The sequence below is a fragment of the Falco peregrinus genome, chromosome 17 (assembly GCF_023634155.1).
Source record: "Falco peregrinus isolate bFalPer1 chromosome 17, bFalPer1.pri, whole genome shotgun sequence".
In the NCBI taxonomy this organism is placed as follows: domain Eukaryota; kingdom Metazoa; phylum Chordata; class Aves; order Falconiformes; family Falconidae; genus Falco; species Falco peregrinus.
In genome coordinates this window covers 4,949,419-4,973,126 of record NC_073737.1, presented here as the reverse complement: position 1 = coordinate 4,973,126, position 23,708 = coordinate 4,949,419, and the positions used below count along the sequence as shown (strand labels likewise).

The window sequence follows — 23,708 nt, the reverse complement described above, 5'->3', positions numbered from 1 at the left end:
TCTGTTTGGTTTTGCCGAGCAATAAATACATCTGCTCTCCCTCACGCAGGTTTCCATCCTAGGATTGATTGATTTTTTTATTTTTTTTTTTTTGCTTTTAATGCAATCTCTTCCAAAAGAAAGAAAACATAACCTTTGAGTGAAATCCTCCCCCAGGCTACCCAGCACTCGGTGGCCTGAGCACGTCGATACACACGTGCCCCTTCCAGAGCCTTTGCTCCAGACTTCAGGCTGCATTTCAATTCCTTGCACGGCAGCAGCACAAGAAAGAAAGAGCCGGATCCTCCCAACAGGAGCATGCAAAGGCACTGGCCCCTTTTTCCAGGTGGGGAAACTGAGGCAGGGGTGTGCTCTCTTTCAGCCCTGCAATGGTCCTTGGGGTGGTGCTACCAGCTTGGAGCAATTCAGGGATCGAGGGAGTGGGAAAGGGTTTGCTGGCGTGGGCTGAGATGGCTGCTCATGTTGTGTGACCCCCCTGCCAGGGCCTCGCCCCCTTTGGGGTTCACCCTTTGCCAGGTTTATAGCAATGCCCCGAAACAGCTTGGTGAGGCGGGGTGGCATGGGGAATGGCATCACCAGCCAGCCTTCCCCGGCCCCGGCAGGCTGCTCGCCCATTCCTCCTCCTGCATTTTTAGGCAATGCTGCCATCGAGTGGTCCAGGAGCATCCGGATGCAGGAAAAGTGCTCAGCCCCCGGCCTGGACCCCTCCGCAGTCACCCAGGCAGCTGCTGCTCCCATGGCTGCTGGAAACGCGGAGGCCCTGGTTGAAATGGATCTCCATCTTCATCCATCCTCGGGTTAAAAAGCTCAGTCTCGCTTCAACAACTGACCTGCTGGCAGGGACTAAAGATTTTCAGTCCCTCAGGCTTCCCTCAGGGCTTGCTCAGAGCCCGAGCATCCTCCCTCCACGATGCTCAGCTGTGCAATTCCAACCCTGATTTCTCCCGGTTTTCGGCAAACCACAGCTTTACCTGGCAGCGGTTCCTCCAGCTGAGTGCTCCCCTTCCACCAAGCTGGGAGGCTGCATCCCGAGAAAGCCATTTAGGAGCATCCTTTAGCAAACCGAAGGGACGCACTCAGCTTTCCGAGGTGATTTTCCTCTTCATTGCACCGGTGCATCCCGAGGGAAAAGCAGCTCTCCTGGCAGGCAGCAACACAGTCGTTTGGGGTTTTTTTTTTTGCCCATTTTTTTGGCAATAACACAATGCCGGAGGAGTAAGTTAAAATCACCCCTGCCTGTGGATATTAGAAACCCAGACTGTGGGAAGGCACGGAGCTCTGTTTGGGGTTTAATTAGATTCCAGCAGCTTATTCATAGGAGAAAAGACTCTTCAGTGGCGGTTTCACCGGCCCAACAGGACCCGTGTTTGCTTTCTGAGGGAAGGGGCAGTAAAACGCGCAGTAAAATGTGCCATCCTGTTCGCAGCGGTGGGAAGCTGGTTGCACCAGAACGGGAAGACCTTTTCCTTCTCCGAGAAATTAAACATTTGCTTTGTTCAGCGAGGATGCAAAGCACTCGCCAACCGCACTGTAAAGCCGTCCGGAGAAATCCCACGGCTCTTCTGTTGGAAAGGTTTGTAATATACAATAAATGGAATATATAAAATATATAAGCTTGATAATTAGCGGCATGTTTAAAAGTCGCTGGGACTTTTTAGAGCCAGCCCCCTAAAAAGGCTGCAAAGCCCAGGGAGATTTGGAGGGTAAAAAGGGCGGAGAGGGGATGAGGTGGCGTGAAAATGGGGGGGATCGGGGGGACGTGCGGCTCTGCACTGCGGGGAGCGGGACGGGGGGGCTGCAGCGCCGGGCCCCCCCGGCAGTGCGGGGGGAGCGGGGGAGGGGCAGGGCTCTCCGCGCGGCTCTGCCCACCGGGCGCTGGCACCGCCCGAGTCGCTTATAAAAGCCCCGGTCGTGGCTCGCCCACCGCAGCCACGGCACCGGCTGCACTCCGGGCCGGGAGGGACCCGCATCCCGCTCCGGTCCCCGGGCCGGGAGGGACCCGCATCCCGAATCGGTCCCCAACCGGGAACGACCCGCATCCCGCTCCGGTCCTGAACCGGGACGGACCCGTAACCTGAACTGGCTGCACTCCAGCCCCCGGGCCGGGAGGGACCCGCATCCTGCTCCGGTTCTGAACCAGGAGGAACCCGCATCTTGATCCGGCTGCACCCCGAACCGGGAGGGAGCCGCATCCCCCTCCGGTCCTGAACCGGGAGGGACCCACGTCTTGAACCGGCGGCACCCTAAGGTCCCCGGGCTGGGAGGAACTCGTATCCTAAACCCGGTCCTGAACCGGGAAGACCCGCATCCTGCTCCGGTCCTGAACCAAGAGGGACCCACATCTTGGACCGGCTGTGCCCCGAACTGGGAGGGACCCGCATCCTGCTCCAGTCCTGAACCGGGAGGGACCCGCATCCTGAACTGGCTGTGCCCTGAATTGGGAGGAATTTCCACCCTAGGGAAGCTGCAGCCAAGCCCAGAGGGACCTGTGCATCCCAGTCCAGCTGTGCATCCCAGTCCAGCTGTGCCCAAACTGGGAGGGACCAGTGCTCTGAACCAGCTGTGCCTGAACCAGGAGGCACCAGTGCTCTGAACCAGCTGTGCCCGAACTGGGAGGCACCAGTGCTCTGAACCAGCTGTGCATCCCAGTCCAGCTGTGCCCGAACTGGGAGGCACCAGTGCTCTGAACCAGCTGTGCATCCCAGTCCAGCTGTGCCCGAACTGGGAGGCACCAGCGCTCTGAACCAGCCGTGCATCCCAGTTCAGCTGTGCCCGAACTGGGAAGCACTAGTGCTCTGAACCAGCCGTGCATCCCAGTCCAGCTGTGCCTGAACCAGGAGGGACCCATGCCCTGAACCCGCTGTGCATCCCAGTCCAGCTGTGCCCAAACTGGGAGGCACCAGTGCTCTGCACCAGCCACATGCCTTGACATGGCCAGGCACCCTGTGCCAGCTGCACCCCCAGACAGGAGGAACCTGCACCCCAAACTAGCCCTGTGCCCAAAATTTGTTGCATCCTGACCTGCTGTGCCATAACCAGGAGGAACCTGTGTCCCGAGGTATCCGTGTGCCTGGTCTGGCTGCGCTGCGGAGCGATGGATAACGCGCTGCCGCTGGAAGCGGAGCTGGAGCACCCGCTGCTCAACATCTCCCTGAACGAGTCCTTTGCGAACCAGTTCGTGCAGCCCCCGTGGCAGGTGGCCCTGTGGGCTGTCGCCTACGCCCTCATCGTGGTGGTGTCGGTGGTGGGGAACGTGGTGGTGATGTGGATCATCCTGGCTCACAAGAGGATGCGCACTGTCACCAACTACTTCTTGGTGAACCTGGCTTTTGCTGAAGCCTCCATGGCTGCCTTCAACACCGTGGTGAACTTCACCTACGCCATCCACAACGAGTGGTACTACGGGCTGCTCTACTGCAAGTTTCACAACTTCTTCCCCATCGCCGCCGTCTTCGCCAGCATCTACTCCATGACGGCCATCGCCCTGGACAGGTGAGTTCTGAGTGTCAAACCCTCCCCAGCACCCAGGTCTTGCCTCCACCTGGGTGCTGTGCTCAGCTCCATCTAATCTCTGGTGATGGGAGAACATTGCAATTAAAATAAAGCTTGTTTTGGTAAAAGAGCCCTAGAAATAATCCATCTCCCCACCCTGGTTGCAGGTGGCTTTGGCAATCCTTTGTCCACTCTGCGAAAGGAGCTTGAGAAAAGGCTTTGTAACCCCTGTGCATGTCGGTAGCGCATCTTGGGTGTGCATTTGTACATCGCTGTCCTCTCCCTTCCCAGCTCCTCTGCAGAGCCGTCCGTTCCTTTCCCACCTCCTCGTTTAAAAGCAAACTCAGTATTTAGCACAAAATGGCATCACCTCATGACATAAAATACACGCCTGGGTCGGACGTGCCTCCGCTGTGCTGCAGGAGCTGTTTCATGTCTCTCGATCCGAGTTGGGAACTAAGCAGCCTTGGAAAGACGCTCGGGCTCAGGAAAGGCATCTTGACGCGGTGGGGGGCTGTTATGTTGCATGCTGGTGTGTGTCCCCAAGCAAACCCACCTTGATTTTATTAGTGGGGAGCACGGCAGAGAGGTAGGAGCCAGGGATTTCTCTCGTTCGGTGGCAGCCAGCACAGCTTAAGTCAGTTTTTTTCCACTGCCTGGTCCCTGCCAGCGCTGCCTGATGGCTGGGGACTGCCGGTAGAGTGAGATCCCGCTTGCATTTTGCCACGATCAAAAGTTCAGTGAGCACTTGGTGGGGTGCAGCAGCATGGGGGATGCTGCTTCTCACCGCAGAGGGATGCGCCAGGGGTCAAGGGACAAAAAATAGCCATGCACCAAGCACCTCCAGTGTGCAGCTCCTGCTTCTCCCCCCCTCCAAGAAATCTCTGATTTGATGGCATTTTAGCACCAGCACTTGAAATAAATCGACTCTCAAGCAGCTTTGCAATTCCCTCTTGAGTACCGGCATTTCAAGCGCAACAGATTTTTCCAACGCAACATATTTCCCGCAACAGAGCTCAGCTCTGCAACGCTTCTTTTTGGCCCTTCTTCCCAGGGAGTAAAAAACATTTTGGCTGGAGATACATGTGAAGGGGAGGAAAGAGATTTGCATTGCCGTATGCCAGCACATTTTGAGCTGATATCTAAGTGCTGCACAAACTGGCACGGATATTTCCCTACGAGAAATTATAGTGCTATCACAACTCAGGCACTGACAGCTTGGGAAACAGGGCTCGAGATGGATGATGCTCTCTAGTCATTAAAAACAGGCTCAGGTTTTGTTTCGCTCTGGAGTGGTTACAAGACCCTCTCCCCCAAAATAAATCAGACATACCGCGTTCTCATACCGGAGATGTGAGGAGAATTAAGGCAGTAATAAATAAAAAGAGGAATACTACCAGAGTGGCTCTGTTCCTACCTGATGGTGTTGCTGGCTCTGTTTCAGGAGCATCTGCATTTTGAGGATGTTGGGGATCAGCCGGCAAAGCCCCTTTCAATTTGGGATGAATTAGAAAGATGATTTTGTTGTTGGTGGTTTTTTTAATAGTTTGATTTTTAGCCTTTGGTCCACACTCCAGAATAACCAGAAAAGCAAATCTGCCAAGGGAAGCTGGAGGATCTTGTATATAATGGGGAGCAAAGGCAGGTCTGGGAGCCTGGGGCTGAATTTTGGGGGGTAATTGGCATTTCCAGCTTTCTTCTTGCATCTGCAAATCCTTAGCAGAGGCTTGGTTTTCCCATGGCTGGGCTGAAAAACCTGTGCGTGCAGGCTTGGCTCACCCACCGAGAAGGACCCAAAAGAAGCTGCAGCCTTAGTTTGCAAACACCTCCTGCACAGAGCTACCTGCTGCATTTCTTGACCCCAAATTTCCACCAAGGTGAGAAATGGGGAAGGTGAAAGCAGCAAAGCCCATCCTCTGCCCCTCCAGGCAAGCAGCAGGCAATAACGCCTCCAGGAGCTGGAATATTGTTTGTTTTCTTGTGTCTGAAACCTGATAATAGTAACTTAAACGCATGAAATGCAGGAACTTGTTCCAGGAACCTAAAAGGGAAAAATTTGTCCTGGCAAGCAGCAAAAAGCTGTGCAGGAACAAGCAAAGCAAGTACCTGAATTCAGAGCAGCAGAGCCAGGTAGGCTCAGCAAAATGGGGTTGATTCACAGCCAGGACATCTCTGAAATCAAACATGACTGCAGTTCTGATTTTCAGGGAAAACTAGGAAAGCAGAATTGAATGTGCCTCACGTTCCCAAAGTATATTAAGCCATCCAGCAGAGTTGGATACGGAGTCTGAAGGCTCAGAGGAGTGTCAGTCTGCAGATTGCTCCCCTAAATCATCTCTGCTTGTGCTTTCTGCAAGCGATTTCCAGAACATCCTCGCCGGAGGATATGAAACTGCCTTGGAAAGACTTGGCACAGCCGTGACAGTCATTGAGAGAACAAGTGGGGAAGTGGGTCTGATTCTTCCAATGTCTTTTTTTGCAGGACCCACCATGGGTTTGTGCCAGAAAAAAAAAAAGGCTTTTGCTTGAGACTAGACCATCTGCTCTTTCACCAGGACCTATTTCAGCCTGGGCACAACAGTTCTGAAAAAAAAAAATGTTAATCCTATAGCAAGTGTTATGCTGAACCCTGCAACAATAGCAGGAAATTCAGGAGTCAAGGCTAGCAGCTGGTAAAGTCTGCTCAGGAAAAGCCATGATGCTGCTCCTCAGCATCCTGCAAAAGTGGAGGCCAAACAGCTCGCTTTGGCATTATAAAATTTGCCATGTCCTTCATTTTCAGGCATATCAGTGCCACAGCACATCACATAACCCCTTCTGGCTTCCCACTCTCCCTGTGAACTAATTCACTTGAAAGAGATAGAAAATCCTGGGGTTTCCCTATCTTCCAGGAGAAATGAAAGCCCAGCACTGCCCATGGTGAATCCGAGCTAATTTGCAGCCACACTTAGAGGGAAATAAAAAAAAATCTCTGGACATCCCTAAGCCGCAGTATCTGTGGCACACAGGAAGGAGCATTGGTAGATAAATTGTTGACTTTTTATCTCTCCTTGAGACCTGGATTCATTTCTGAGCACTGCCACTCACCTGCACCATTAGCAAACTTCTGATGGAGGAATGAGTTTCCATGATGACGGACAACCGGGAATGCAGCCCAAGGCAAAGATCCAACTACATGCGGAATCAGAAAACAAAAAACAAAAAAATCTTCTCTGATCTCAAAACTTGAAGTGAGCTAAGCCGAAAACACTGCAGACTGAATAAACACTGATGAGAAGGGTGAGTGCCCTGCCATGAACTCGGGGTGAAGACAGACCGTGCAGCGCTTGCGCTATTTAATACAAAGCAAATTCCCTTTTCTGCAAAGCATCCTCTGCTCTAAAGCAGCTATAAAAATGACATACAGTGGGGCTAACCTCCTGCAACTCCTGGGCAAACCTGCTCCTCTTGCTCATTAAAAGAACCGCCTCTCCGACCTCCACCAGCACCAGCACTGCCAGACCAGCACGCAGGGCTTGGTAATCCCCCTGGGATCTTATTTCGATCCCCATTTTTATTTCCAAATGGGTTATCAAATTCTATTAGGTGTCTTCAGATCCATTAATTTGCTAGCAGGAGCAGCAGAAGAAACATCAAATCTGCGAACCTTCATTCACCGCCACAGCTCCTAAAATTACTAGTCTGCAGCCAAGACCTGTTAATATCTCCCCAACCCCATATTATTTGCAGCAGAAAAAACAGCTCTGAAAATTATTTACTGCTTGCAAGCTTGAACTCTCAGGTTGGATGAACCAGCTGAATATCAGGCACATATTCACCAGCTCAGTGACCCCATGTTTTCCCCAAGAGGTGATTACTGCAGAAAGAAACCCTCCGGAGAGAACAAATTACATCAGCGCACAGACAGATTAATTAGTCATTTACACCCTAATATAGCACCAAGGATTTTTTATTTTTTATTTTTTAATCTTGACTTAATGGACTTCTGGGGTTTGCAAAGCAGGACTTTGATCTGCGCCCGGCGCTGTGTAATCTTGCTCCGCTGGGATGTAATTTGGAAGATGGAGGAGCAAGGGGGATGCAAAAGGAACCTGGGGTTTAGGGCCAGCAGCCCCGGCACCGGCCACCCTGCGGCATCGCCTACACGCCAGCTAGCAATAACCAAAGCAGCTTTTTGCATTCCCAAAAAATCAAGCATCACTGCATGCTGCAAAAACCCTAGGAAGCTGCTGGATACCCAGCACGGAGCTGGCTCAAAGCGTTGATTTCCCAGCTGGGGTTAGAAAGCAGAGGGATGGGGGCAGGCAAGGGAGCACCTTGGGAAAGGGTCACTCATCAAGGCTGGTTTATGCCCCCGTTCCCAACAGCAGTCACTGATCTGATGGGTATTAACTGGAATTAATCCCCCAACATCTGCTAGATATGAATCCAGCCTGTCAAAACCCACATTACATCTTTTTCTCCCCCTTTCCTTTGGAAAGAAGAGGGGGCTTGAAACTCCCATGGCAAAAAATACAGAAGTAAGATGGATTAGCAACAGTTTGGTGGCTCGGAGATGCCGGAGCCTCGGGTTTTAGATGTGCTTTTGGGGTGATCATGGTGCTCATCCGTGAGCTGAGCGTTGGCACAAGCCACCATAGGAGTTTGAGGGCCTCTGGTGAGACATTTGGTTTATTTGATGGTTTTCTTAATTTATTCCTTAATTTATTCTGATCTCCCCAATGGCCCAGTGGGAAGTACCCATGCAGGGAGTGCACCAGTTTGGATGGGTCACCAGCTCTGCATTTCATCGGATTTTTGTTCTCCCCTGCCACTCTCCAGCTGCAAACCAGTGGCAGGACTAATTGGTTAATAAAGTCACATAGGTGCCTCGAATAACAGCGTCTCAGCGGGGCTGGGTTGTGCTTTGGGTCCTCCTCTCCCATCCCATCCCAGTGCTGTCAGCAAATGCAGGAGGGAGCTCTATGCCTCCTCAGCAGCCTGCTGCAACTAACTGGGGTTTGATCCTGTTTCACCTGCATTTGGCTGTTAAATCCCAGCGTGCCGGTGGGGTCTGCGATGCAGGAGGTGCAGGAGGGCAGGGGAGTTTGCAAAGCTGCCGGCGTAACTCAGGTCGCTGTTTGGTGGCGGGTAACACGTCCTTTCCGATTGTGCTCAAAGGAAATACTTCACTGCTTTAGAAAAGGAAAGATACTGTGCCATATCGGTGCTACGGGGAAATGCTGGTGAGAGACCTGCAGCCTCCTGCTCGACAAAGACGCTTTGCCGAGCGCTGAGCATCACGCAGGTCTCGGGGCAGGAGCGCGCTGCCCATCTCTCGGTTTGGACGGTCACTGTTTTACGTCAAAGCAATAAATAGGAGGAAGCAGCTGCTTGTGGTGCCTTTGTCCCCAGCGTCGTGTTTCAAGCACGAAAGGCTCAGCTCGCCTCCTCGGCCCTCGGCCAGCTACGAGGTATGTGGGGCCAGCGCAACGAGGCCAAGCTTCGCTATGCAAATCTGCTGGAGGGACGCTGGTTTTACATCCATGCCACTGCAACACAATCCTCGTGGAAAGCAAAAAGGCAGGGTTCTCTCCATGGAGAAGCTTTTCATTTCTTGGGTTAGGAAGGACCTGGAACTGTGCCGGAGGTATTTGACCTACCTGAATCCGGGGCATCTGCTCTGACTCGGCTGCAGACTCCCCTGGGACTGACTCTGCACTAAATCCCTCTTTGCTCAGGACAGGAAATCATTGTGCAATAAAACACACGGCACAAACTCTGCGTCCTCTTGGTTACTCATCTCTTATCTATTGTATCTTTATTACTTAATGAAGCAGATAAGGAAACTCTGGGATGAAAGACGCTTCATCAGTTTTTGCTATTGTATTAATCTCATCTCCATGAGGGTGGAAACAATTGTGTAATGTTAGTTATCCAGGCAGACTTCAGATTTCCAGATGCAATTAATAGATGGCTACACTGCCTCAAATGCAGGACCTATTTAATAACCAATACGCTCGGAGCTACCCTGGTACAACGTTGTACTCAAATGCTATTACATCGTCATGGTAACACCCCCCCCCAACACCCAATAAAATATTTAAACAACAGCAAACAGCATTACCAACATCATCAAATAGCGTCTGGTGTAAAGTTGTGTGCCTCAGTGCCCAGCTTGTTAAACATGGCGGATTGAAAACATTATATGTGGTGGGAAAGGTGCAAGGACAACGCAGCTGCAATGGCATCAGGATTCTCCTGCAAGGACCCGGGCAGCCCTGTGCTTGCACAACTGAACGATGGTTTGCACGCGAAGGCGGCGCTGCCATCCAAAAGGAGAGCAACAGCAGATCGTTTCGTTTTGAGGAACAGGTATCATCAAGTCCGCCCATCCCAACATCTTCTGCAGGCAAACGGCCCCATTCCCGGTGCTACCCCTGCGCACCACCTGCACAGGGATAAAACCTTTCCCTAATGCGGGGAATCTGCCCTTAAATCCTCAACCATGAGCCAATCCCCTGTGACAACTTAGGACTTGAAGACCCCATGGTGGTTTGTCACCTGCCGCGGCAGCAAGGGCAGGATGCTTACATGGGAACACGCTCCTCTTCCTGACCTCCCATGCATGATTATCCTCTGCAAACCACAATTTTTTAAATGGATTGGAAAACCACCCTCTTGGACGGCAGAGAAAAAGAATAAATCTCTCTAATAGGATACAGTATCTTAGGGAGATGGGCAGCATGGGGCCACAGAGGCACTTGGCGAGGAGAAATATGAGCTAATAAACTCATCAGCCTTGCTTTCCAGAGCCTGCCTCTCACCGGTGCGGCCAGGACCGGTGTGGCCAAGCCAAGAAGGGCAGCAGCTTCCCGGCATTATGCTCCCATCAATGCCTTGGAAAACCAAACGCCCGCCAGCACCTCACAGACACCCCGGGGCATCGCAGCTGCACCCTGCGCCTGCACTTGGCATTTCAATTTGAGCACAAACGTCTTGTTATTAATAAAAAATAAACAGATTGGCAAGGGTTGGGTTTTTTTTTTTGCTGAAAGGCAAATTCATGATTGACGTGTGATTTTTCTACCCTGCTAAGAAGTGATTGATGGAGGTTTGGCTGCAGCACCTACCACAGCCTCGCCTGGGAGGTTGAACTTACACAGAGGGAAGAAGACAACCTGGAGGTACCTGCAGTACCCCATGCTTGCTCAGAAGGAAGGTTTTATTTTAGCTTATCCAAAACCCTGCCATAGAAACACACCACAGGGGAGGATTTGGCTCAAAACTGAGCAGAATTGCAAGGAAGTAAACTGGCTTTTGCGGAAAAAATGATCCAGCAGTGGCCAAAAATCCCCCAAAAAACCAAAAATTCAGAGACAGGAATACGCGCAAACGTACTGGGTAGAGAAACACAGAATGTCTGACTGGTCTGCAAGTAAATGAGAATTATTTGAGCGTGGCAGCCCCAGTGCTGGAAGAAGGCAAAAGAAGCTGCTTTGCTGCCTGTACTGATGATTTTGCACCCCAGTATCAGCAAGACGGCAGCTGTCATCCAAGCTAAGGCAGCCATGAAACCATATTGTCTGCTCCCCCCCTCCCCAGTTTGGTTTTGTATCAAATGTTCTCATCAAGGAGAGGAGGGAAACAAAGAAAAAAGGGAAAAAAAAATTAAAAGGAAGCAGTTATTAAAATGTTAGGACAATTTTCTGCTTAGTGATACAATTATCATATAATTATAAGATATTTTAATATGAAATAATGGTCTCATTATTTTCAGGATGTTTGTACATTTCCATCTATCTCCAGCATTTTTATGGTCTGTAATGCCAGCTCCTTCAAGCAGCCCAGACCCTTTTTATTACATTTTTTTCTTCCCTGTCAGAGCCCCTGTCTGGGAGAACTGTTATTATTCCCATTTTTAATCCTGATGGGCAGCTGAACCCCCAGCATTCCCAAGGGAATATTTCAGAGGTTGCTCCAGGACTGATGGATTGGGAATCGCTGCTGAAAAATAGGATTTGGGTCCAGTTTTCCCCAAAGCGCCGCCAGCTTTCTCTCTCCTGCCTCCCTGACCTCACCCTTGCAATGCCAGCGTGGTTGGATGAATTTCGCCATCTCCTTTCCACCAGAAGACAGCGTTGCAGACAAGTTGATGGTGGTTGGAAAGGTTTCTAGGCAATACAGCTGGGGTTTAGTTCATCGTTACAGCGATGATTTGGATGTTTTATCAACCATGAGGGCTTCTGCAGCTGCGAAGTGCTTTAAACCGATGAGGAAAGTCATCTAAAACGCACTGGCAGAACAAGGGTGGAGATGTAAAAGCATTTCTAGCTGGTTGCAATCAAGTTCTGGCTTTGCTTTACAGAGGTGTCAGCCTCAGAAGTTTCTGCAAACAAATTTTCCAACAGAAATGGCCCAACCTTTGTGGGAATCCCTCGTTTTCTACCATTTGCATGCCTAAGCTTGAACTGTCAGGTTGAGCATCAGCAGCAAACATGGGCACATGGACTTCTTGCTGCTTGGCAGCATAAACCCAGGGTAACCTGCTCTGAACCCCACGACAAAGCCCACCTAAACCTCATCCAGGGTCAGCAAACCCACTAACGAGGGGCTCAGCCAACACCAGGCGCCTGGAGGATGAGGAAGAGGAAGGAGACGAGTCCTTGCAGGGTCCCAGGAAGCGGATTGCAGTCTGACAAGTGGAAAATGAAATGTGGATGCAGAAACCAGGAGACCTTGATGCATCACCAGCTGCTGCGCCAGAGTAGCACTAACACCCATGGCCTCGGCTCTTTCTAACCAGCTTCAATTTCAAGTACCAACCAGATTTCCAAGGGATAATTATCAGGTGGATTAGGTGGATTTTCAGCTGCACAAAGGCGATATGGTTTGGCACCCTGGGGCAGAGGAAGAGCTGACAGCAGTGCCTCCTGCATATTTATATATGAATCCCTATGTCTTTGCAAGTGGCCACCCAAAACCACAACACAGAGTATTTTCCATCTAGGAAAAACTGTTCATTCCCTGAAAGAAGGGATGAAAGGAGAAAAAGAGGAGGCTGCAGATGCCTTGGGAGATAACACATGCAGAGCAATGCAATGTTTCTCCTCTTCCCAAAGCTTGATGTGGAGCTGGGGGGGAAATAAAAAATCTGTGACTTTCTCACTTATTCCTTCCAGTGCTGCTGGCTGCTGCCAGCTTTGCAAAACCAGATTTGCAGAGGGATAAATTCAATCCACCTTGTCACCACTGCAGCTTTCCTTGCATATGATGGCTGATATTCAGGGGACAGAGCCCAGGAGCTTGGCAAATATAGGTGGCATCTCTGATCACCCATCCCACACTGGTCCAGCACTCTTCTTTTTGGTTCTCCTCCTGTAACACTTGGCACTGTGATCTACCACAGAGAGATGATTTTGTGCAGGTCCAAAACTACCGGGTGCTGCCAAAGCGGCTGCTGCCTGATGGCAGCATCGTGGCTGGCTTTGTACAAAACGGTCTTTGCAGAAGCAGTCCGTTGCTGATTGCGTTAGTGAAGGTGATTTTCAGCTAAAAGTCAGTGAGTGTCTCAAACGGGATTCAAATCTCGAGGGTAAAGTGCTGCAAGAGAATGAGAGCATTGGCTGGGGAATCCTCCATAAAGGGATTATTCGATGCCGTTTGCATTGTGTGGAGTGAGGGTCTGCCAGGATGCATTAAGGGGGTGCCAAAAGTACGACCTCCATGCCAGGGAGACCTAAAACAGCCCCAAAAGCTGCAACATCATGGCTTTCCAGCCTTGATTTCTCCTTTTCCCACCTTGCAGGTACATGGCTATCATCCACCCGCTGCAACCCCGTCTCTCAGCCACCGCCACCAAGGTGGTCATCGGCATCATCTGGCTCCTGGCTTTCCTGCTGGCTTTCCCCCAGGGTTACTACTCGGTGATGGAGAAGCTGCCGGGCCGGCTGGTGTGCCTGGTGGAGTGGCCGGACCACAGCACCAACGTGTATGGAAAAACGTGAGTTGAACTTTTCTGGCAGTGGGGATGAGAGTGGGGACAAGGCACTGTACAGAAAAAATACCCAAAAAAATATTTAAAAAGGAAGCAAGGAAGGATGGGAATGGCTCAGAGCTCCTTGGGATGGGGTCATCCTCTCCCTAACCCTAGCGAGGGCCAGTGCTACGTGGTTGACGGTACCAAAATCTCCATCTGTATCGTCTCAGGGCACGTTAAGGTGAGTTTAGCGCTGCTCGTGGTCCAAGCATTGCCCCATGCTGTACCATGCTCCCTGCCCTTCTTGGGTGCTTCATCCTCCAGGGAAACTCATGTAAAACTGCTAAGATGCAATACTTCGGCTGTCGGGATGGGGTCTGCGTTGCCTCCAGGGCCTTATTCATACACACAGGTATGGCTCTGGTTTTTGCAGCACCTTTTCTGCAACCCCAACCCCTAAGGGCTTCCTGGGGTGAGAGTTATTCCTGCAAGAGGTAAATAGGGGTTTACCGGCAGTGTCTTGGCCAGGCAATAACAGAAAAACACCTGGTTTGGGATTTACTGAGTCCAAATGCCCCAAAATTCACTCAACAGCTTAAAAAATAAGCTAAAAAAGGGGCTCTGTGACATCAGCTCAGGCTGGGAGGCAAACACAGGGCTAGGAGAGCTTAGCAGGAATCTCCTTCCTTCCCATTAAGGTGCTGGCTAATTAAATCTGGTATTTCCAAAGGGTCTGGGCAACCCCACTGATCTGCCAGTGCAGACCACAGCCCTCTGTAGTTCCCTCTTTGAAGTCCGTGCGTCACACGGCGAGTTAAATGTCATGCACTAAGGAAAAAGAAGAGGAACTGGGGAAAAAAAAAAGGCGTTTGTGATCTCCAGTCCCGTGGAGCAATGAATTAGGGCTGTGAAATTGTGCTGGAGCCAAAGCATGGGACACGGGCACACATGCAGAAGGTGTTCAAAGCCGGCTTGACCCTGGAAAAGGTGTCTCCGTAAGATAAATGAGATGAGTTTGCCAGTCAGCAGCAAGAGGTGGGCTGCAGAGAGCTGGATGGTATCATTTATTATAATCTTATTTATTTGCATTGCAAGGCAGGTAGGGCAAGAACTAAGCTGGGGCTAGCCCAGCTGATCTCCAGAGATGTTTTCCAACTTTAATTATTCCAGGCCACCATGATAAATACAGCCAGCATGAAGAAACGCCGCTGGCTTAGAAAGCTCACGCGGCTGGGATCGGGTTGAGCCCCCTCAGATCAAAGCAGCCACCGGCGTGAGCTCAGGGCCTGATTTCAAGAGATCATTTGCCATTTGGCTGTACGCTGGGGCCGTCACTAATAGTTAATTCAAGAGAAAAATGCCACCGTTCACCTGGGAATGATTTGCTGCTGGAAGCTGGGTGCCAATTCAAAGCCTGAGCACCCCATGCTCTTCGGCTCTGCAGACAGGTGAGGGCAGCCGGGCAAGCAGATGCTAAGCAGAAGCTTTTAAATAGCCAAACCCTCCAAATAATTTGGCAGGGACTGAAAACAACACTCTCTCCAAACAGTGCAAACTCACTTGCATACCTCAGAGCCCAAGATACTATTTTTTTATTTCACTGCCCCAAAATAACAACCCCAAATGATTTGGCGGGGACTGAAAACGACAGTCTCTCCAAACGGCGCAAACTCACTTGCATACCTCAGAGCCCAAGATGTTATTTTTATTTTACTGCCCCAAAATAACTTTGCAGGGACAGGTGGTCGGGTCGCTGTCAAACCCCCTCCCCTGCTCACATGGCCTTGGTGCAGTTATTTAAGGAAGGCACCAGCAGCAGCTGGCTTGTTTGCAATGCCATGATGAAAAATAATATTATTTTTTCAGTTCATAGTGACAATTGGAGGCTTCTACCTACACCGGGGGGTCCTTTCTCTTGGCAAATGGATCCCAGAAGGCACAACCGCAGCATGCAGGCAGTATCAGAGACCAGGATATGCACATGAGGTTTTTTTCACTGGGAAAATGTGCCCGTTCTCAGCCTGCTCATACAGGGGGAAGTGGGTGAAGACCTCAGCGCAAGCAAGATGCATCCGCAACGGGAGCTGGCAGTTGAGCTGGATTCAATTCAGTGGCTGCTCAGCGCTGCTAACCACCAATTCCCTCTCCCGCTTTTGGTTTCGGAATAGATGTCTGATCTATCCCAATTTCATTAGCTGCCATTTCGGTTTGTTAAGGGAAGGGGAAAAGCCGCTCCACTCACCGGCTTCTCTGGGAGATAACAGCCCGCAGCGACCATCTGGGCTGTGCAAGGCAAAAGGAGCTGGCAGCCCCCTCCTCCAGCATCACTGCCCCATAACCCCTACAGGCTCCTGCGTCCTATAGCAGACCCCAAATCCCCACACAAGACATTTAAATTACAAACCCCAGGCGTCTCTAGGTGTTGTGATCCCACAACTCTTGTAGAGAAAATATATGAATGGTTTCACGTGGAGACTGGTTTTCAGTGCCCAGGGTCCAAAAAAAAAAAAAAAATGTCCCAGGGCTCTTTGGAAATTCCTGTCCCTACTATGCCCAGACAGCTCAGAAAATAAAGGTCCATCTTGCTAATGTTGTCTCACAGCTCCTCTGGGGCATTTCTGCATCGCTCTCAGCTGTTTGCAGCTGTTTCAAGACCCTGCATTACACGGGAACTGCAACAAAATCTTCATCACAGAGCCACAGAGACGCCTCTTTAATTAGCAAAATAGAAAACAGCCCTACACAATCCAGCTCAAATGTGATTAGCGCTGGGCAAAGAGGAGGCCAAATGAAATTGCAGGTACAAAACAAGAAGGAGCTGGCGTGGCAGCACGGGTGCAGGGCCAACCCCATTCCCTGTGGCAGCTGCACCAGGCACGAGCCTGACCCATTCATTACACTTTGGAGATATTATTCAATCAAAATTCCCGGGAGGACGAGTGAGTGCAAGAGCAGAGTGTGGCTACAGGGCCTGAACAGATGCAGCACCTTGCATTTTAGCCAAACGCACCCCAAAACTGCATGTGAAGACCCTAAAGCTGTTGGAAGAAAATTTCCTCCTCACCTGGCGTGATGCTTTGCAAGTCAGCACCATGCAAGCCAGCCACGTTTTTCTACTGCTGTTTCTTATCTTTCTGCAGGGGAGAGAGGTTTTTGCAAGCTCTGATGCTAGGAAGGAACCCGCAAGGTCAAACCGCCCATCCCCATCCTGTTTATTAAAAACAGCATTATTTGTTTTCCTTTTTAAACCAGCTACTATCTAACATAAATCCTTCACTGAACCCAATGCAATCCCAGTGGCTATTGCAACCTGTCACGACTCCACTGACTTTACAACAAAACAGTCTCAAGCCTGGGCTGACAGTTTAATCCAGACCCCCTCATTCGATTTTGGACACATTTATACCCACTATAAACAGACACAAAGATCCTGCCCTTTCCACGAACCTGGAGAACCGACCCGATCACTGAGGTGACGAGAAAATTTTAATCAGCCTCCACGACAAGGGTTTAGGCTGTGTTTTTGGAGACTGGGATTAAGCATTGTGCCACCCAAAGCCAGCTAAACTGATGGTGGACCAGGATTTAGGCAAACTGTATCCAAGATGCAGAATTTGCCCTGCAGGGAAAGCCTTTATTTCTTCAGCTTAATATTCCCATCCTTTATATTTCAAAAAACCCACATTTGCTCCTGCAGGACTGCCATATAAAAGGTGTGATAAGAGCGAGCATTCATCTCTAGGTTAATTTGGGGTGTAAACAGAATGGAAGTGAGAGTAGAGCCACTTCAGCTAAAACATCCTTGCTTTACGAAGGTAACACAAGTTCTTCACTAGCTTCTACATCCCATCCCAGGAGGGTGCTAGGCTGCCAAAGGCTGGCAGAAGAGGCTTGGAGAAGATCGGGGTGAAAGTAAGGAGCGCTTCTCAGCAGCCTGAGCTCTGCAGGCAATCGTGCCAAATCCTCTTTGCCCTGTGAAGCACTTTGCCCTCAAACTCAGTTTGCAAGAAAAAGCCTGAATAGGTAGAGGACACACTCAACAAGCACCATTTTTTCTAGGTATCACTTCTGCATGACCATCCTGATCTACTTCTTGCCGCTTCTGGTGATAGGATGTGCCTACACTGTGGTCGGTGTCACCCTCTGGGCGAGCGAGATACCCGGCGACTCCTCCGACCGCTACCATGAGCAGGTCTCGGCTAAGCGGAAGGTAAGGAGCTCCGAGTACAGTAGGAGCCATAATTCACGCCCAATCCCAACTAACCACAGCCAAAAATACCTCATTAGGCAGGGAAACAGGTCAGGACTCGTTGCATGGTTGTCGCTAACAGCACAGTGTGTCCTCCAGATCCGTGTCCTCCGTCAACGTGCGTGGTTCCTGGTTGGAAGGGTCTCCAGGGAGAGACTGGGGAGTTGGTGGGGTGTTCGATGGATGACTTTGCTTTCCTGCCCTCTCTTCTCCACACAGGTAGTGAAGATGATGATCATTGTGGTATGCACCTTCGCGCTGTGCTGGCTGCCCTACCACATCTACTTCACCCTGCAGTATTTCAACCCCGAGTGGTACCTGCAGAAGTTCATCCAGCAGGTTTACTTGGCCATCATGTGGCTGGCCATGAGCTCCACCATGTACAACCCCATCATCTACTGCTGCCTCAACGACAGGTGGGTTTCGAGTGACTTTCAGCAGCATCTTGGTGTACCAGGGAGCTGAGGAGGGGGAGATACACAGGGGTCTGATGGAGGACAGTATGGATGGAGAGTTTTTCCAGAATGGTTGTGTCCCATTCTCTGTCAGGGGCTGCTTCCAGCAGATGCAGGGACAATACTGGAAGAGGACAGTTTTAGATTAGATAATAAGAAGAAATTCTGTACTGTGAGGGTGGCGAGGCACTGGAAGAGGTTGCCCAGAGCAGCTGTGAGTGCCCCATCCCTGGAAGGTTCAAGGCCAGGCTGGACAGGGCTTGGAGAAACCTGGTCTGGTGGAAGGTGTCCCTGCCCATGGCTGGGGGGTGGCACTGGGTGATCTTTAAGGTCCCTTCCAACCCAAACTGTTCTATGATTCTATGATACAATACTCACCTAAATAAGTCTTTCCTAAAGTGGGATTTGAGGATAGGTATCAAAACAGTTCTGATTCCCAATTGGGATTTACCAGTGTTTTTTCCTCCCTTTAGTGAAAAGTAGCAGGGTTTTTTGTTGTTTCACAGTGCTTAGCTCTGTCATTCCACTCCTAGCGAGGTCTTTCTGCCATCTCCACATCCCTCATGCCTGCCTTTCCCCATCTCTTCTTTCCCCCCAGGTTTCGTGTGGGGTTCAAACACGCATTTCGGTGGTGCCCATTCATCAGCGCCGGTGAGTATGAGGGCCTGGAAATGAAGTCAGCCAGGTACCTGCAGACACAGAGCAGCATGTACAAGGTCAGCCGGATAGAGACTACCGTGTCCTCGGCGGTTGGTGCGGCTGAAGAGGAGCTGGAGGAGAGCAGCAAGGCCAAGCGTCTCTCCGTAGACATGACCTCCAATGGCTCCTCCCGCAGCGACTCCAAAACAGTCTCCGAAAGCTTCAGCTTCTACTCCAACACACTCACCTAAGCAGCTCCCTGTCTCCGTTGGCTGCTCACAAGGGTGCCACCATCCCCTTTCCCTCACTGGGATGCTCCAGCGCTCAATCCACCCAGCGTCACCACCCTGGTTTGTGATGTGCCAGCTTTTTTCCCCATGCTGTTTTACCCTCTCTTGCTGTGCCACTCGCTCACCATCCTTGGGCGAGCCCGAAAGCAAAAGCTTTGGATTAATTTCATGTGCTACACTGTGGCTCAAGCCCGAACACAAGGGAGGTTTGGCTGGCCTCTGCCTTGCTTGCTGCTTATCCAACCCACCACGTGCCAAGCAGGCAGATAGGACGCAGAAATGGGACAGAGCTGGGTTTTTCCCCTAAACCTCAAGTAGAACATTGGCAGGTGCTTCCCTGCTCTCTGCAAAGCAGCAGGGATCTCTCAGTGCTTCCCACTCCACAGGAAAATGAACCAGTCTTGCACTTCCCTCCTCCCACCTTTAATTGCATTCTCCCTGTCACTCCCGGTTGAATATCCAGAGGGGTATTCAATTCAAAAATCCAGCAAAAAAATGCTGTTTTCAACTACAGGAGCCTGTATATCCATGGGGCACCACTGGCCCCTCAGCGCTTTGACTCAGATCTAAGCATTTCTGCACAGTGTCAGCTCATCTCCAGCACCCACATCCCTCTGCACGATGGTCTTCTGTTGCCAGTCCACAACACGGCTCATCGAAACAAGGCTCTTGAAAAGGATTTTTGAACTGAGCCAGACTTTGGTTGTCGTTAATCAACCATATGTGCCAAAAGCGATCACTGTGATTTCCTAAAAGGCCCAGGGTGATGTGTCTTCGATAGATTTTTGGAAGTCTGTGGAGGTCTGGAGAAGAAGAGACTGACCATACTGAAATGTTTTTCACAACCTGGAAATGTTTAGAGCTGCACAGAAAGGGGCATCGTAGGATTCTGCCAGAAAAACAAGGTTTTTGCCAGCGTACAAGGTTTGAAGGGAGACAAGAGTTTTGCAGACATCTTTTACTCAGAGGAGGGTTGAAATGATTCACTTCCACTTTCTGGATTTTGTTTTAATGAGGGAAACGTTTTTTTCTTTTAATCCCCCATCTTTTGTATAAAATACTACATTTATGATGTGTACATGGATATATCTAATATTTTAGTCCTGTTATAATGGATAATTTTCATTGCGACTGTTCGTACCAAGGGCTCCTTTGGCCAGCAAGTTATGAACATACACTCAAAGCAGGGAAAAAAGGTAAATAAAATGAGAATTGGGTAAATTTGGCTCATTGGGAACAAACCCACAAGTCTGGGGGCAGTTGTATCGACTGCTGCTTGCTCCCAGTCCAAATTCTCGCTTTTGGTGTAGAATTCCAACTCCTAAAATGGATTCACTGCAAAATAGAAATCTGGAGAGATGCACAACAGCTTTGCACAGAGCAAGGAAACTGCTCATTCATTTTAAAGCAGCTGAACGTCAGACCCTGCTGAGCACACAGCAATTTCTGGAAGTAAAGCAGAGATGACTTTTGGAGCTTTTCAACTCTTCAGTCTCCAAACTGGCTGCTGGAACATCCAGTCACTAATAAATTCCCCAGCCACGATGGTTCTTGGAGATAAAAATACACATATTTAAGCAATGACTCCCGCAGAAATTAAATGAACGGGCAAATAGATGGATCCAAGAGCAACAAAATGGCTGCAAAACCAGATTGACAAGGATGATCATCTTCATTTTTTATCCAAAAATCCTGCCAAGTGCCATCAGCAAGGAGCAGCTCTTCCAGCCACTCCCACACCCTTCCCAACTGCTGCGACTACATGACATCACAAACTGCCACGTGCTCCACGCACATGCTGGAATACACTTTTTTTTGTGCTTAAACTTCCACTTCTCACTGTTCTCATCGCCTTAAGACACGTTCCCTTGCTGTTGCCTCCTGCAACCCTGCACGAGCCTGCCTGGGGATTCGGTTTTGCAAAAAACCACCAGCCCCAGGCAGCAGCAATCGAAGGGACGGGTGACACCACGGGTTATAACACAAGGGTTGGACTAGGAAACTTTTACCACCAACTCCACAGGAGCTGTGCTGCCAATACACAAGAAGGTGCTACAAACCAGAGCCAAATTCTGATTTATTCACAGCTGCCAACCCAAACTCCAAATTAAAATAAAACCAAATATCTCAAAATGGTCTAAAGAGCCGAATAAGGTAAGCAGAGATCTGCTCCATACACCCCACACACAAGAGTTTGTGTCAGCTTGTGAGCCTACAAAGTCAGCATTTACAAAAAAAAAAATATATATATACGTGTGTGTGTGTGTGTGTATATATATATATATATAACCAAGCTGGCCTTTTGTCCTCCGTGTTTTATGCCCCAAGGATGCTGTGATCATGAGATGTGCAGAGAAGCGACAACTGTCTTCTCACAAGCAATGCTCAGCTTTAAACGCAGGATAACCCCAAGGGTGTGCATGGAGACTTCAATTCAAGCTGACAGTTTACAGCCTGACTGCTTCTGGTGCATCTTGTAGAAAACTATCTCTTGAAATAAAGCGGGGAAAATTCCCACCTGTTATAAACAGTGCCAACAACCTCAGCAGAACCTGCCTGGGACAGCCAGGCTGATGGGAACATGTCAAGGGATCATTCAACAGATGGAGACCCATGCAGGAAAAGAAAAATGTTCTGTGTAAATGGGTACAACACACCCAAATCCAGGTTTTCCTTTCTCCCCTCCAAGTGCCAAGTTATTCTGTTGATAGAGGCAGGAACAGGGATGAGGGTCTTTTGACATTTAGGAGCTAGGCCAGCCCACAGGGTGAGAAGTTTGGGTCAGGTCCATGTCCACACACGTGACATGCATCAGGCAACATTAGCTGGTTTCACCAATTTTGGGATGCTCTGTGCATGCAAAAGCCACAGAGAAGTCTTCTTTTGAAGACTGAAAAGCCTAAAACAAAAGACACCCCTGCCCAGGCTTGGGAAGGGGGCACCTAACCGTATGGTGAGTCCAATCTCTGCACTATTTCCAGCTCTCCTTTCAAAAAGGTCAGCTGTAATACAGAGGTTTTTTCTGGTTTATTAAGCCTGTTCTCCTCGTTTGCTTGCAGATCTGTGATTAGAAATTCAATCGCAAACAAGACTGTTTCTTTGTCTCTTTCCTGGCTCTCTGAAATGCGAAATAATAGCATCTGGAGAGAATCACTCAGCAGGTCTGTACGCATCCCTTTGCCATCTCCTCCTTGGAGGCATACAGATAACTCCCATCATCCTTAAAGGGAGCTGCCTAAGCTCAATGACAATGCACTCCAATCGAAAACCATTGCAGAAGGGAGCTCTGAAACCCAAATCCCAACCCGGAGCCACCTCCTTACCCCCAAGGGATTGATTGTAAACTCAAGTTTGCTTCCTGGCACCCAGAAATCACTCTTCCCACTTAGCTTCCAGCAGGAGCACAGACCAACAAAACCCCATCTCCATACATACCTCAAGGTCTGCTCAATTGCTCCAAAATACTTTTACTCCCCGTACCATGTGTAACCATTTGTCTCACACCAACTTAAAACAAAAAACAAGCAAAAGCCAAGCAAGTGCCTGCTTGCCACAAGAATTAGGTAACTTTGCAAATGTGGAAGTCAAAGCAAAGCAGCCAGTACTGATCCCCATTGTTTGTAGTGCTTGTAACAGGATTGCCAGTAGACACGCAAAAGGCTGCTCACCCACTACTTCTCTTTATTATTACTTTTATTTTGCTGTCCCTGGAGGGATGCCGTCACTGCTTGGCCCAGCTGAGCACACTGCATCTGCCAATGGGTAGTGACGTGAGGTGGTAGCAGAGCATCCGCTCTTTGCTGTGTATTTTCACAGGGCTGACACAGGTTGGGGTTTTTTTTTCAGTTTGCTGTGCCCTAGCCAGAGCCCTCCTGCAAGATCACATAATCGAAGTGCCCAGCTCAAGAGCTCCTAGCTTTTGCTTACTCTTAAAATAACCACAACAACAACAATAATACCCACCTCTCAGGCTTCAGGAATGTTATTAATCTATTGAACACACCATCCTGCCTGAAAAATCTGTTTCCAGCTGAATAATTAATACAGCAGTTACAATGCAAAGTTTAACACGCAAATAGCCCCTTTTCCTGTGTATATCCACCTGAAATACCACCTCTGCTGGAAGCTAAATCACACTCATCACTTGAACATGACAGTCGCAGCACCCCAGAGAAGGGACAGTGAGTCCCAAGAGCAGCTGAGGATGAGAGATAACTCTCGGGTGTCCCTGCCCTTAAACTTTCCACACCAGACAAAAAGGCTCCTGATTCTGTGCAATATGATATGGTTGGGGCCAGGAGGGGAGCGAGGGGAGGAGATGGGCTGCGACTTACATCTGGGTTTTGGTATTTGGTGTGTGGGGCAGCTCACAGGGGATTTGTGTGAAGTTCTTCCCATAGTAGCATCTCTACAGAGAAAAAAATCCAACCCTCCTCCCACAGTAGCATCTCTACAGAGAAAAAAATCCAGCCCTCCTCCCCAAAATGGTCTCTCTCTGATTGTCGGGTTTGTCCAAATGGATTTTCATAAATAAACGTTTCTTTTGTGAGACCGTGTTGCAACTGGTTCAATAGCCCACAATGAGAGGAGGCAACTGGTGGCATGGTGGGAGCGGGAGAAGCGAT

At 49.8% G+C, this 23,708-nt stretch overlaps 2 protein-coding genes across 6 annotated transcripts in view; one reads left to right on the top strand and one right to left on the bottom strand.

Annotated features, from left to right (window-relative positions):
* Window positions 1-23,708, bottom strand: part of LOC101914268 (tetraspanin-15-like) — a 99,132-nt gene that overhangs the window by 67,489 nt on the left and 7,935 nt on the right. For 2 of the 5 annotated variants that reach the window (XM_055820316.1, XM_055820319.1), the window contains exon 3: window positions 6,580-6,663. The exons of the other annotated variants lie outside the window; for them this stretch is intronic. In XM_055820316.1, the coding sequence (XP_055676291.1) occupies window positions 6,580-6,663 (84 nt within the window). The remainder of the gene's footprint in view (window positions 1-6,579; window positions 6,664-23,708) is intronic. 5 annotated transcript variants of the gene reach the window in all.
* TACR1 (tachykinin receptor 1) lies at window positions 1,921-23,632 on the top strand. Its single transcript, XM_005234237.3, has 5 exons — window positions 1,921-3,492; window positions 13,280-13,474; window positions 17,510-17,660; window positions 17,919-18,115; window positions 18,753-23,632. The coding sequence occupies exons 1-5, from the start codon at window positions 3,095-3,097 to the stop codon at window positions 19,042-19,044; spliced, it is 1,233 nt and encodes a 410-aa protein (XP_005234294.1). The 5' UTR covers window positions 1,921-3,094; the 3' UTR covers window positions 19,045-23,632.